This window comes from Micrasema longulum, unplaced genomic scaffold, assembly GCF_059751315.1.
Source record: "Micrasema longulum isolate JH-2025_06_02 unplaced genomic scaffold, ASM5975131v1 h1tg000114l, whole genome shotgun sequence".
NCBI lineage: Eukaryota > Metazoa > Arthropoda > Insecta > Trichoptera > Brachycentridae > Micrasema > Micrasema longulum.
The window spans coordinates 118,644-132,666 of NW_028277320.1; the positions used below are offsets into that span (position 1 = coordinate 118,644).

The 14,023-nt window shown below is 35.6% G+C and overlaps 1 protein-coding gene and 1 long non-coding RNA gene across 11 annotated transcripts in view; one reads left to right on the forward strand and one right to left on the reverse strand.

Moving 5' to 3' along the window:
• The first annotated feature begins 707 nt into the window (after window positions 1–707).
• Window positions 708–2,731, forward strand: LOC148284494 (uncharacterized). Its single transcript, XR_015824710.1, has 2 exons — window positions 708–770; window positions 879–2,731. It is a non-coding gene; the product is annotated as an uncharacterized LOC148284494 (long non-coding RNA).
• Window positions 1,385–14,023, reverse strand: part of siz (Brefeldin-resistant Arf-GEF family protein schizo) — a 247,742-nt gene continuing 235,103 nt past the window's right edge. For all 10 annotated transcript variants that reach the window (XM_088239230.1, XM_088239254.1, XM_088239240.1 and 7 more), the window contains one exon: window positions 1,385–11,193. In XM_088239230.1, coding sequence (XP_088095356.1) covers window positions 10,958–11,193 — 236 coding nt within the window. In that variant the 3' untranslated portion in view covers window positions 1,385–10,957. The remainder of the gene's footprint in view (window positions 11,194–14,023) is intronic.

Genomic DNA, 14,023 nt, shown 5'->3' on the forward strand with positions numbered 1-14,023 from the left:
GATACAGATAGTACAGAAGTTAAGTATGCCGTCTCGATATATACATATGAAGATGAAGCGTTCATAATCGAGGCACTGGTTGAGATGTTGCGTTTCTTACTGTGGGTAGGTACCACATTTTTGTTTCCGGCCCAACATATTCAATAGTAAAAATTATTCAAATGCGTACAACAAAAGAACAATTGTTAATAACCGAACTGTCAGTATTCATGTGCTTATATTTTTCTCACTTCTCACCGCGATCGCGAACTAGTTACTTTTGCGATTAATAATTAATTTAATCCACTGTGTCGTGAAATAATAATAATCAAGAAACCATCTCAAGTGCCCCTCCTTCATGACCCCACGATCTGATCTGATCCTGACTGCCGCGAGACAAGTTACAAACAATAAGGTACCAGAACCCCAGTGCAATGTAGGAATTGCATTCATTACCTATATTAGAGTTCAGTGCAAAGCATAAAGATAACACATTCCGTGAACCAGACAATTACGAGCGTTCATCTGCCAACGGGCAAGTGGCGCGATCAGTCAGTTTTCAAAACGAGTGGCTAGATGCGAAAAATAATGTCTAAAAAAATAATTCTGGCCTATCAACATATAAGAGTATCTAGGCGTAAGAAAGTTTCCACTATAAAAAAATAATTAGTTATTATATTTTTTCCGTCTGTTTTACTATCTTTCCGGAGTGAACGTATCGAGACGTTAAAGGAGCCAGCTTTGTAGTCACTCGGTAGATAAATGCAGACGATATAAAGCATATTGTTTTGGTAAGTGTCAAAAGTCTTTTAAAAATCATGTTCAAGCGAGCGTTTTTTGCTTGAATTGGGATTTATTGGAGTTTATAATCGCTTTAAAGTGGGCACTTTCTATTACAGAAGCCTATTAAAATATAAATGAGAACTATTTTTATATTTAATGAAGTAAGGAACGCGGACTAATTTTTGCGGTCATTCGTGATTCGTTTCGACCATATGAAGTCGATATAGCAAGCAGGTAGAACATACCGAGGTAGATACAGATAGTACAGAAGTTAAGTATACCGTCTCGATATATACAGATGAAGATAGCATTCATAATTGAGGCCCTGGGGTGCGTTTTTTCTCGTGTATTTTGTATGTAAATACGCGAGGTAATACGGCCGCAATAGCGTTTGGAATACCACTCCCGGGTAGATCTACTATTTGCTACACGGTTTTATGTTCTTTTTGTTCAGTTTATAGTACACATGTTTCTTCATTTAACTGTTGTAATTGACTCAGGGCATGAGTAAATAAATAAATAAAATAACACATTGCTCGTTTATTTTCAAACACAGAACTGTATTCTTCTTCCGCCTGGACACGAACAATGATGATGATTTGATATGAAATAAAAACAAACGTTGATCAGTTGAAATTGCTTTATTTATAATGACCCCATCATTTCAATTATCCCAATCTCCGTACAAATGACATTCATCGCACTTAACCTAATAACATAAATATTTATAGTGATGCTGTGTTATATTACATTACTTACAGTTCCAAACCTCTTACAATTCTAATAGACATATTCCTACTCTATACTTCAGATCTGATGGGTATACATGATAGAACATACAGTAAATCTTCTTGTACAAATCATATCAGAATAAGACTTAAAATCTAAAACCAAACGTTATAAAAAGAACAAATAAAACTCCGTGTCAAAAGAGCGAAAGCGTTTAAAAGAGAGATCATCTTTTCACGCAGAATTTAAAGAAAACAAATTAAAATTGTATCAAATAAATGTGTTCAAAATATTTATTTATTTAAGGAACTTAATATCAAATTTACACAAGAGTTTTTCTGAGTTATAATGCCGTGTGTCGTCAGCACTCTTTACCGATGTTTCCGATCGCATTACAGCGTCCGTATTGTAAACCCTGATCGGCTGTGTATAAGAAATTTAATCGGACAGTTGTTTTGCCTGACAATATTGATTTTTGTGAAGCAAAAGAGCTGAACCTTTGCAGGTATCGATAATGATGTGAGTGAGATTCATCTGATTGAATTATTTGACCTACATACTAGGCTACGCCTGAAAATATATTTTAACTTTCATAGTTCTTTCAGAGATGGAAAATATTTTAATGAATGGCATATGAAAGTGTACGTGTTTACAGGGTTTTTGACCTGCGGCTGGCAAAATTCTTCCATTTTCTAAAATGTTTTTCATCTCTGTTGTAATATGTTATTTCATTTATAATCAAGTATAGTTTAATGCTTGGAGTAATGATACGCCACCGGCTAATAGAGTCGCCCATACGGACAAAACCATTCTATGATTAAAACTTTGGAAAGCTTTTGCTCTAAGCTAAACAGGGCTAAATAACGGCTTTTCTTTACGCGGGAGCAAATTATTACTCTGAGGTTAAATGTGGCATAAAAAAATAATTTCTACAACATAAATTAATGTATTTTTTTTATCTTGAATTTAAATCAACATTTGTTTTAATAATATATAATTATGTACAGAACTAAATGGTTAATGTTAATTTAGAGATGTGTTCAGATAACCCTGCATGGAAAAACTCTCACTTAGCAAATAATTCATGGTCAAATTTAGATTTATCTTCAAAGAACTTTTTAATATCGAAATGAATCTTAAATAAATATTTTTCAATACTAAATAATAACATTCGCACTGTCAGAAGATTCACTGTATGTATTTATAAAATCAAAAATAACAAATTATCATATGAATTGTCGACGAAAGAAATAAATACGGCTGACCCTTGAGTTACTGAGAAATATATTATATTGATTCACAAATGAGTGATGAAAATATCAAAATTACAAATAAAATTTTGCAAAATTCACAATTGCGTAAAGTTACAAGAGAATAATATTATTTTCATCGCAACAGACCAAAAAATATTACTGAATTATATTACAGAACAACCCAGGCTTCAAAAAAAAATTTTGTGATTTCACTGGGACTCGAACCTGTAATCCCCGTGAGTCAGGCGAGAATCTACCCACTAGACTGAGGGGGCTGCCGATAGATTAATCGTAAAAATGCAAATACTTTATGCACATGTTTTTTAATAAATAAATTGGCGATGCCAATGTAAACTCATTTTCCTCAAGTGTCACCATCTGGCAAATAGCCGCAGAAGAAACGAGCTCTCTTTCCTTCTATAATATATACGAGGCGAGTAAAACAAAATAAAGATATATTTAAATATAAAAAAAATTACTCGACTAGTTTAAGTTTAAAATGAAAAACAATTTTTCAAAAAAGAAACATCTTCGGAAGAGATTACATCAATTCGAAAATGACTCCTTGCAAAATAAAACTTGCAAAAAATAACAATAAAAATTATAAGAAGTTTTTAACCATTTCGAATCTTTGGTTAGATGTGGTAAACGTTTTACAAACACATTATATTAAATATTTACATTAATTTTTAATCTCTACAGAATGTCGACTGCTGTTATTTTTCCAAATGAAAAATTTCATAAAATTAGTTTGTAGAGCATGCAAATTAGTTTAAGTAAAAATTAGTTACTCATATTATATAATTCTTTCAGACCTCGATTAATTCGTGCGGATATAAACATTTATTCATTTGTTGTTTGTTTATTTATTTATTCATTTATATGTACGCCCAAATACAAAAAAATAGACAATATGATAAAGTAAAGGTACAAGAAAATAGACAAAATCATTGAATCATGAATGGAAGAGGGAGAGAAATGACTATAGTTAAATTTGATTCAGCAGAAAAAAATACTGATATATTTAGTAGAGATAACAGTTAATTTAAAAATATATTTTTCCGATTTTTTTTCGGTTGGCATGTGAGTAAATATATCTTAAAATTTCTGAAAATTTGAATAAACAGTCGGTCTGAAAGAGTTAATGAAAAGCAACCGTAATTGTGCGAACAAACAAAATCACACCATTGCAAATATATACAGATTATTCAATAAAAAGTTGGTACAGATGTTTGGTTATTTAATAATGAATAACAATACAAATAATATTTTAATTACAATCTAATATTAATGACTTGACAGTTTTATTCTTATTTTATTATTATATTATTGTACATAGCTTTAGTTGAGATTTTTTTTTAAGAAACTCGAATCATACAAAAAATACAATCTAAAAATTTTACAGATGTTTTGGTGAAAAACAGTATTTGTCTATGTAAGTTCAATGCCGCGAATGAGCCGAAAAATCCTAATGTTTTTCGGCATTTTCAATTGAATGGGACATGCCACATTGATTGGTATATTTGAATTTCGAAATTGACCAATGGACATGTGTTAGGGTAAATGGATCATACACATCATGGTTTGACATTCATAAAGGCGTCGAACAGGGATGTGTGATGTCACCATGGCTGTTCAACGTGTATGTCGATAACTGCGTGGAAGAACTGAAAGGCTTAAGAATGGGAGCAAAAATGGGTAAATTCACTGTCAATTGTCTTTTGTATGCTGATGATGCCGTGCTTCTTGCTAACAACAAAGAGGAACCGCAATTCTTGGTAACGAAGGTCTACGATGTATGCGAGGGAAGCGATTTGCTGAAGAATGTCGATAAATCCAATGTGATGGTTTTTGAAAGAAATGAAAGTATGACTATATGTGAAATCACTGTGAATGGGGTTATACTAAAACAGGTATAAAGGAATTTGTGTATCTGGGAAGTATGTTTACTAGAGATGGAATGTCTGAAAGATATTGAAAGGAGGGTGAGTCCCGGGAACAGAGTGAACGGTGCACTTAAATCAACCTTGGCAAATAAATGTTTGCCGCAAGAGGCAAAATTAGCAGTTCACAATGGGGTCCTGGTCCCGACCCTGATGTATGGGAGCAAAGTATGGACTTGGGAAAACTGGGATGAAAGTAGACTAAATGCTATCGAAATGTGATCTCTCAGGGGAACGTGTGGTAAAACTATGCACGATAGATGTAAGGCTGAGATAAGCATTATCGACAAAATCAAGAAAAGAGCTCTGCGCTGGTTCGGACATATAGAGCGAATGGACAGCGAAAGAACGGCTAAGAATATTTACATTGTGAGTGTTGATGGATGCAGAAATAGAGGAAGACCGAGAAAGACATTGCATGACTAAATCCAACAAATACTTGAAGATGGACAAAAGTCAGAATAAACAGCATTTAAATGAGTTTTTTGCAAAATCACAAGATTTTTTGTTCTTCCTGAACATTTTGACAAATGGTTCATCCGCGGTATTGAACTTACATAGACAATATAATATTGAAATGGCAATTTTTTGTCATAATGCAGTGGTTAACGTGTTAGTCTACCAAGTACGAAGTCCTAGTTCCGTTTCCCGCCGGGTCAATTTAAAATATGTTATTTATGTCACGTAACTTTTCAATGTAAAGGAATTTTCAATGTAACATGAATACGGCGTCTCATGCACCATTAAGTTTGGTAAGAAGAAAGACAAAATTAGATTTGAGTAAGTTGCTAGATGTGACAATCGATGCATAGAGCACTGAGAGGTACCGAGAGGCATTTTTGAGTTATTTAAATTTTATAGTTCCCGGACTGGTGATAACTGACACTGAGATTTTAACTTAATTACAGATTTGATTTATTTATATGTTTACAACATCGTACATACATTTATTAAAGACAGAGACACAGTTTATAGCGGCACAATCAGGAATGACCCGTGCCTGTAAACTTGCCCCGACTCGCTAGAAAATCTATGTTGAGTCGGGGCATTATGTTATAATATTTTCTAATTAATATAAAATATATAAATATTAAATATACTTTTAGGTATATGTAAAAATTACGAATCTGCAATTTTTGCAAAGAATAGTTTTTTCCTTAGTTCATATTTATTTCTGTGTAACTCGTACCCGTAAATATAACACTAGCTGGCAGCTATCAAAATTTTAAAAATATACCAGAAATTGGATAATATTTACGAATGAAATGATATATCTGTTCTGTGTTTCACAGTCGCCTTGCAATTAAAGCATTTTTTCACGACACATGACGACATATCTCTTCGTAGCGTCAAGTCTAGTCATGGCACAAGTTCATTAGAGAATAAAGGTATGGAAGACAATCAACCATGAATTCAAATGGCTTATCTATTTAATATACGTCATTAGTTTTAACATGCTTATTTTAAGCAGAACGCCATTTATCAAATCAATATAGACATGTCTTATTTTTTCTCTTTTATAAAATTGAATTTTTACAGATCCACAATTTTCACAATGACCTAACTATATATTTTTATTTATTTATCGTATCCATACAACATTGATTTGAACGTAGTTACGCAGAAAGCAATCAGCTGTAGAAAAGTGAAACTGAGATAATAGCACTTTTGGGAAAAGAGTGAATAATCAAATCAACACAACAGTTAGACTGTTTTTTACTTTGACAAATGACAATATGGGTATTTTTAAATTAGTGAATTTATAAAATTAAAATACTTGTGTATTTATCAACTTTAATTTAATTAAGAGAACTAGATTTCTGGAGGCATTAATCTTCCCACCAGCATCTGTACCGTAAGATTATTCTAGTGCTGTGCGTGTTTTCTGCAAATTGAGGAATGCCGTTTTTGTGATCTACACTATTTTCAGAAGATGATTATTATAGTTTTTTGTATAAAAGCGACCTGGCTGTTATTAGATGACACCAATATGTCATTTTTTCAAAATTGCTTTCTGCATTACTACGTTAATTTAGAAAAAGCCAAATTGACACGGCTGAAGAATCCAATGAATTTTATTTATTACCATTTATACTGTGGAAGACGTATTTAAATTAAAATAAGTATGTAATTACCAACCTCGGAAAAATTATATCTATTTTTAGACATTAAAAATATTTCCGGAATGAAAAGGAAGTGTTCAATATCGTCACACAGACAGTTACACAGTGGCCACTTAAAACGACAGGCCATAAGCTGTATAGACTTCCATATTCCCTTCTCAAAAAAAAATTTCCTCTGTTGCAATAAATTTTAACCTAAGTCAATAAATTGGCTTTGTTGAATTATTTTTTATTTTAAAAAACTCTCGGTCAAATATTACCTCAGGCATCCATTGTGGCATCAGTTTTCAGAGGGCATTAAAACAGTTTCGAATTAGCATTTACAAATAGATCCTCCCTTTATGTTAACACCCCACCCCACCCCACATTTGTTAATATTAGCTGTATTTTTACATGACTTTAAAACGCATCTACTGGTAATATTTTCAACAAAGTTAATACTAAAATAAATTACCTAGATTAGTACATGTTTCTTTACTTAACTACGTATATAATGTATGTATGTACATGACTGTAGCACATTTATGTATTCCTCCCAGATAACACACTCTATAATCATATGTACAAATTATTTCTCCTTATTACTAATGTCTTATTGAATTCCGTATTTACGGCCCCTACATTATTTTATAAAACATTTCTGCATTTTCTGCTTTTATTAATCGAATAAAAAGTCCACAAATATGGTGCCTTGTTAATATAAAATCAATAGTAAAACCCCTGTTTTGCGTTTTTCAAGGGAGCAGCAAAAAAAGAGTTAAAATGAGGAAAACGCTAAAGTGAAGAAATGAAAAACTGCAGAATTCTTTTAAAAACGGTCATAATTGGGGATTATTCATATTTACCTTTGATTTCATTAAAAATATTTTGTATTTTTTCAATCAATACTACAATATGTTTTTTTTATTGAATTTTTAAAAAAATGTTTGAATAATTTTATGTAGGTAAAAAAATAATATCTGAAATTAGCATAAAATGCATACAATGATTTTTCCTTATTGGGAAATTTTATTTATTTGGTATAATTTTTTTAGTATGGCACCATAGAATTTCAACTGTCATATACATCGCGGAAAAACTATTTGACACTTTTATGATACCTGTTATTTCCATATTTTTCTTTTTATTTATTTTTGCACCACAACAGACCAGGAGGCCTAATTACAGTGGTGAATCTACATCACAAAACACTCAGGCTTGAGAAAAATCCCTTATGATTTTTTCCATACATTTCTCATTTCCTCACTTCAGTGATTTCCTCAGTTATACAATTTTTTTGTAGCTCCCTTGAAAAATGTAAAAAGGGGGGTTTACTGTATTTGTATAATAGGGAAATATCACATACTACGAATACCGATAAAAATATCGGAAATGGATTTAGAAAATTTAATTCTATTTTCAAAATCAATATGAACATTGTGGAGAAATGTTTTAATACATAACTTTAAAAGGAAATTTTAAAAAAATACGTCCCTACAAAAACGCGACATGTTTAGCCTTGATAATTGTGACATCAAGATTCGTGATAATGTTCTATTTAAATTTAAACGGTCACAAAGTTCGAAATTTACACGAATCGTGGCGTATTAGGAGCGTCGTGGCCAATGCAATGGACAGTTTTCACCAGAATTAAAAATTTAAAAATATTTTTTATGCCACTTATCTTATTAATTAAAACAAACAAATAAAAAAAAGCGTGATATTTCCCTATTATCATCTATTTCGGCTACTTTTTATTTAATAAATATTAAACATTGTTACATTAATTACTTTGTTTTAAACCACTACTTTTTAATAAAATTTAGTTTGCCAGTTTTGGATAAATTTTTAAATATGATTTGGTGATGTTTTTCCTTTATTTTAAATCACTTTGCCATATAATTTGTCCATCAAACAAAAAGATATTTTCTAAATTTATTTATAAGAATTTTTTCCCAAACATATCTATCTTTATATTCGTTGACAAAATTTTGGTGTTAGCGAGAATTTGTTAACTTAAATCTATGAGATTTCTTCAAAAGATTCATTTTGTATTAAAAATACTATTATTTAAAATTTGATGAGCTATATGTTTAAATATATGTTCGACTTTTGAAACAAAAAGACAAGATGAAATTAAATGCTAACGAACCGATTTAATAATCACCAGTGATTTAAAGAATTCTTATTAGGAATTGTTATTAGGAATTCACAAAGTCTATTTATACCTTTAAAGTTTTTTAAATATTTGACAGCAAACAAAAGGCTGGAATACCAAGTATGGAGTATGTCCTTTTTTATGGCATGCGCAGTACGCAGATGTTTTCATGATTTACAGTTGACAAAACGACGCTACGAGTCACAACGACATGATGCGACCACTGGCAACCGACAATATATTATTATGTGAGCAAAAACCGACAAAAAAGATCGTGAACCTTACTGAACATCAGTATTTCCAGAAAGGAAAGTGCGAAGTGAGACAAATAAGCCAACAACAAATACGCGTTGACAGTTAATAGTATCAAAAGTGTAGGACGCACGGGCAGATCATGGTTTAAATATTTTTTGAAAGATCGGTCCTGTTCTAATTTTTTCTAAATTTGACCCCAGATTTCACCCAATGTCCGTATTACACGACACAATATTCATTGGGCCAAATCTTGCACGTGATTTTGTACCATTTTCTGATCCATGTAATACGACAAGACAATTCTCAAAATTCCGCTGGTGAAGATTCCCCTTGTAAGACGCAGTTTTAAAATGTCAATTTATGCACATAAATGTCTTTTTAATTATTAAAAACTGATAAGTATAAACCTTAAATTTTTACGGTAAAGTTGGCAAATATGAGATGGTTATTTCACATTTAATCGGTAAACGATTTCAGAATAGATCGATCTCTAAAAGTAAAATAAAAACAGAAGGTATTTTAAACAAGTTTAGAATATGGTATAGGATACTTAAAATATTCACCCGATTGTTTTTTAGAACACATTTTCACTTCTCTCGTTCTCTCTAGATAGACAACTTGAAATCCCGCATTTGCGGACATAACATTATATACAAACTTTTAATAGACATATCCGTTAATCTTTTAAGTCATGCCAGTCTATCACTTCGCTCATTAAACACAAATTAAAGCTATCGAAGACAGCTGAACTCACACGCCATCTAGCTGCAAAATCCGGTACAAAATTCTAACAAGTTACGCGTCGGCTGCCATCTAGTGGCAAAACTCACGATCTTTTAGAAACTCGGAATCAATCATTTTCATAAACATCCCATAGATGGCGATATGTACACTAATAACGCTATTTGCGTAACTCGCATTTAATATATAAAAAAATATATATTACAAAACAAGACATGTCTGATACAAAATATGAAATCAGTTTTAAAATAGACTATCGAAGTCATTTGGCAATTGAACATTGTTTAATGAGTAATATTTTAAAGTAGGTATTTTTTAAAATTGACTACTCCTGTATCAAATAGATGTCGGTACTTTCAATTTATTCGAACATCAACCTGACTACTTGGCCACTCGCGGTACGAAAGATCTCTCGCTAGACAGAAGGACAGAACTTCATAATCCTTTATCTATCCTAGCTTTGGAACCAGAGTATTGATACTTATACAAAGTGATGATTTATTGTGGAACGTGTTGCAGAAGACATCGTTCTGGAATATTGCTCGACTTGATTCAGCAGTCTCAATCAGCGTATCCAATTATTCGGGCTTTTATCAGGCAAACAGCTGGTCTTGACTGTTTCCTCCTAATCAACTTTGAAAATATGATGGGTAGAAACAGTTATCATTCATCCATCTCTTTTCATATGTGCTGACATCACTGCTGAAGATACGAGGGTGAGTTGTCTCAATACAGTATTACCAGAGAACCTAATCATCCGCATGACACGCCCATTCGTGAAGTGCATTAAAACAATATTCTCACACCCCTTCCGCGGAGAGCGATAGTTTATAATGAACAATGTTCTCGCGAGTGTTTGCCAAACTCGGTTAATCTACATTTGCATACTCCCGAAGACGCCATTTTCCCCTCAAACCCTGATAATTCTTGCACCTCTCGGAAGAAAAACTATAGTGCGTATTCCGTAGCGGTGTACTCGGTCACCTCTCTCCTCCGATCGCCGGCGACGTCCCCTCAGACCTCGGTCATGCGCCCCTTGTCCTGGCCGCCGACGCTCCCCCCGCGGTCCCGGCGCACGCGGCCGTTGGCCATGGCGGGGTGGCCCTTGACGGGGGCGCGCGCGGGAGCGGCGTGCGAGGGCGGCGGGTGCAGCGCGCGCGCCGACGGCGAGTGGTGGAAGGACACGGACATGCCGCTGTCCAGCGAGCCCACCGAGCCTCGCCGCTGCAGGCGCTCCTGAGCCAGTGCCACTGCAAACAAGCGGACAGCGAATTGATAATTAAGGCCCTAGACACAAACTAGCCGGCCGCCGATGCCAGGTTTTTTATGTACTTACACGGTCATACCAAAAACAGTGCCGCTGACCGTCTATCGAAACTTCAACATAAATGTGTATTGAAACAGGCGACTCTAGCGTTTATTTATTTATTCATATTTTTTTCCATTATAAACTATGATTATTAATAAAAATAATGTGACCTCACTGGGGTTACCCGTGACGAGGACACTTGACAATATACTTTTTTTTAAATATTTTTACATTTGAGAATAAACAAAGAAGACTCAATAAACAGAGATAATTAACAAAATGTTCAGACAGTTTTAAACACTACATATTTATGTTTATAATTAATTTATGTACATCTATATCATTTACAAAATATATTACATTTATATTACAAAACGCACAATAAAAGAACAAAGACATATCATAAGCTATACATTTGTGGAGCAGGTTGATTCAATATTGTTTGGGCGAATGAGACAATCCATTTTACTTCTACCAGCTCCGCTATCCATTTTTTTATGGCCTTTTTGAACATTTAAAAATATTCCCTGAGTTTGATTGAATTACAGTGAAAATTTAATTACTTTGAAGTGGTTTTAATGCATTTAGAGTATTATGTAGTGGCGTTCGTCATCCAGAACATATTTTATATATGTGAGAGACGACATTTCGATTCTTGTCTTGTAGTGGTCTAAATTAGCTTCCATTCTCCTTATATTGTCAACACTGGGATGACATCATCTATATGCTCTGTGATTGGTCGTTTGTTTTGTCACCGGCAGTTGGCATCATGCACAATTTTTTGTCAATTGACATAGAAATTCTTTCTATGTGGTCACGAATTATCTCGCGCTAAGTTTTTTGTGATACATTAAGTGCTAGAGATAACTCAATTGTTTATTTAAAAGCTTCCGTTGTTTAAAGAAAACTATATGATATAATTGACTAGGAGTATTGCGTTTATTCACTGTTTTTTCGTGTAATTTTGTATTAGTGACGCGCATTGTTTTGTGGACGCCATCTTGTTTACCGGTTTTTATTTTTTAAAAACAACGTGCGTCGTTGCGCTTCAAATATTATTTACATATCTTTATCATCACATAACCCTCGCGCGCCGTAATGTCATTTGTGGAACCGCCGACTCTGGCGAAAACTACAAAAAAAAAAAAAAAACACCGAAGTGAGAACACGGACTCAAGTACGCGAAAGCGTCGTTATGAGACCACGGATTCTGATTCGAGTTCGGATGGCTCGCGACGCGTAAAAAGTAGGAGACACAGGAAAAAGTCTCAAAATAAAATGCTCAAAAAGCTGACGCGCCAGTTAAGCGATCTCCAGAAGTTCGTTTTTAAGCGAGATGCCGGCGGCGTATCTGGCGCAGTTGACAGTGAATTTGAGGGTTTCGAAGACGAAGAGTCTCCCTTAGGCCCGGTGGAGACTCCAAATGTGTTAGGGCCTAGTGTCAGTGCCTGCAGCACATCCACGGCTCCGGTATTTCATGTACCGGACCCCGCAGTGGCACTAAAGGAACCACTAATGGAACCACTAATGGGAGCACCGACCGATGCCATGTTAAAGACAGTGGAACGCCTACAGAATTTCGACACCCCCGGTTGGTGTAATGTCCGTTACGCCAAGGTGCTGAAGGAGTATGCTGCTGACCCGGGATTCAAAGAGTTGGAGGTAAACTGTGAGGTTATCACGCCTGCATGTGTCCAACTCACAGGTATGGAGAGGGCTTTTGCTGCCATCTCCCACGGTGACTCATCTGTTCAATGAGGACAAACTTGTCACCCAGTTGCAGAGACTGGGTGGGGCAAGCAAAGTCTTTAGGGCTCAGTTTCCGCAGACCCCCAGGGTTAGGAAAACAGTGTCAAGGCCAAAGAGCGGAGCACAAACAGTCAAACAGACTCAATGTGCTCCTGCGGGAAATCTGGGTCCCACCCAATTTCCGTTTCAGTACCGGCGGGCAGACCCCGGTCACCATTCTGGCCTTTCCTCCTCTGCCAGCAGAGGACGGAAATTTCGGAGGCAGACGGGGCGTGGGCAGACCTCGCACCGTCGCTCCCAAAACAATTGACAACCAGCCCGGGCGATTTCAGGGAGGGCAATTGCAAGGTTCTTTAGAACAATGGCGTACCGCAAATGCCCCCGACTTCGCCCTAAAAATTCTCAATGGCTATCGGATACCATTTTGGATAAAACCACCGAATCTCTTGGCGTGGGGCAGAGTCTCAACGGATCGCAGCATGACGCTGCTCTACCGGGTACAACACCCGGTAGAGCGGCGTCATGCTGCGATCAGGTACGAAGGTCGTCTGCGGACGATTCCGAGTTCCGACGTCGAACTTAAGCTTGGTCAGAGGCGGGACGCCATCGCGCCGGGACATTTAACCACGCAGCGCGGTGCTCGTCCCGCCTCGTCGGGCTTCGACGGAGGCCCCCGCGGACGGGGGCCGCCTGATAGATGTCACATTGTTTAGAGAGCCCTTCGACTCGCGGAACTCACATCACGTATCACCGCCCGATTTGCCTAGGCGGGATACGGCCTTAGAGGCGTTCAGGCCTAATCCTGTGGATGGTAGCATCGCACCACCGGCCGGTCGACCGAGTGCGTGAACCAAATGTCCAAAACTGCCGTTCCTCTCGTACTGAGCAGTATTACTATGGCAATGATCGGTCATCAGTAGGGTAAAACTAACCTGTCTCACGACGGTCTAAACCCAGCTCACGTTGCCTTTTGATGGGTGAACAATCCAACGCTTGGCGAATTCTGCTTTGCAATGATAGGA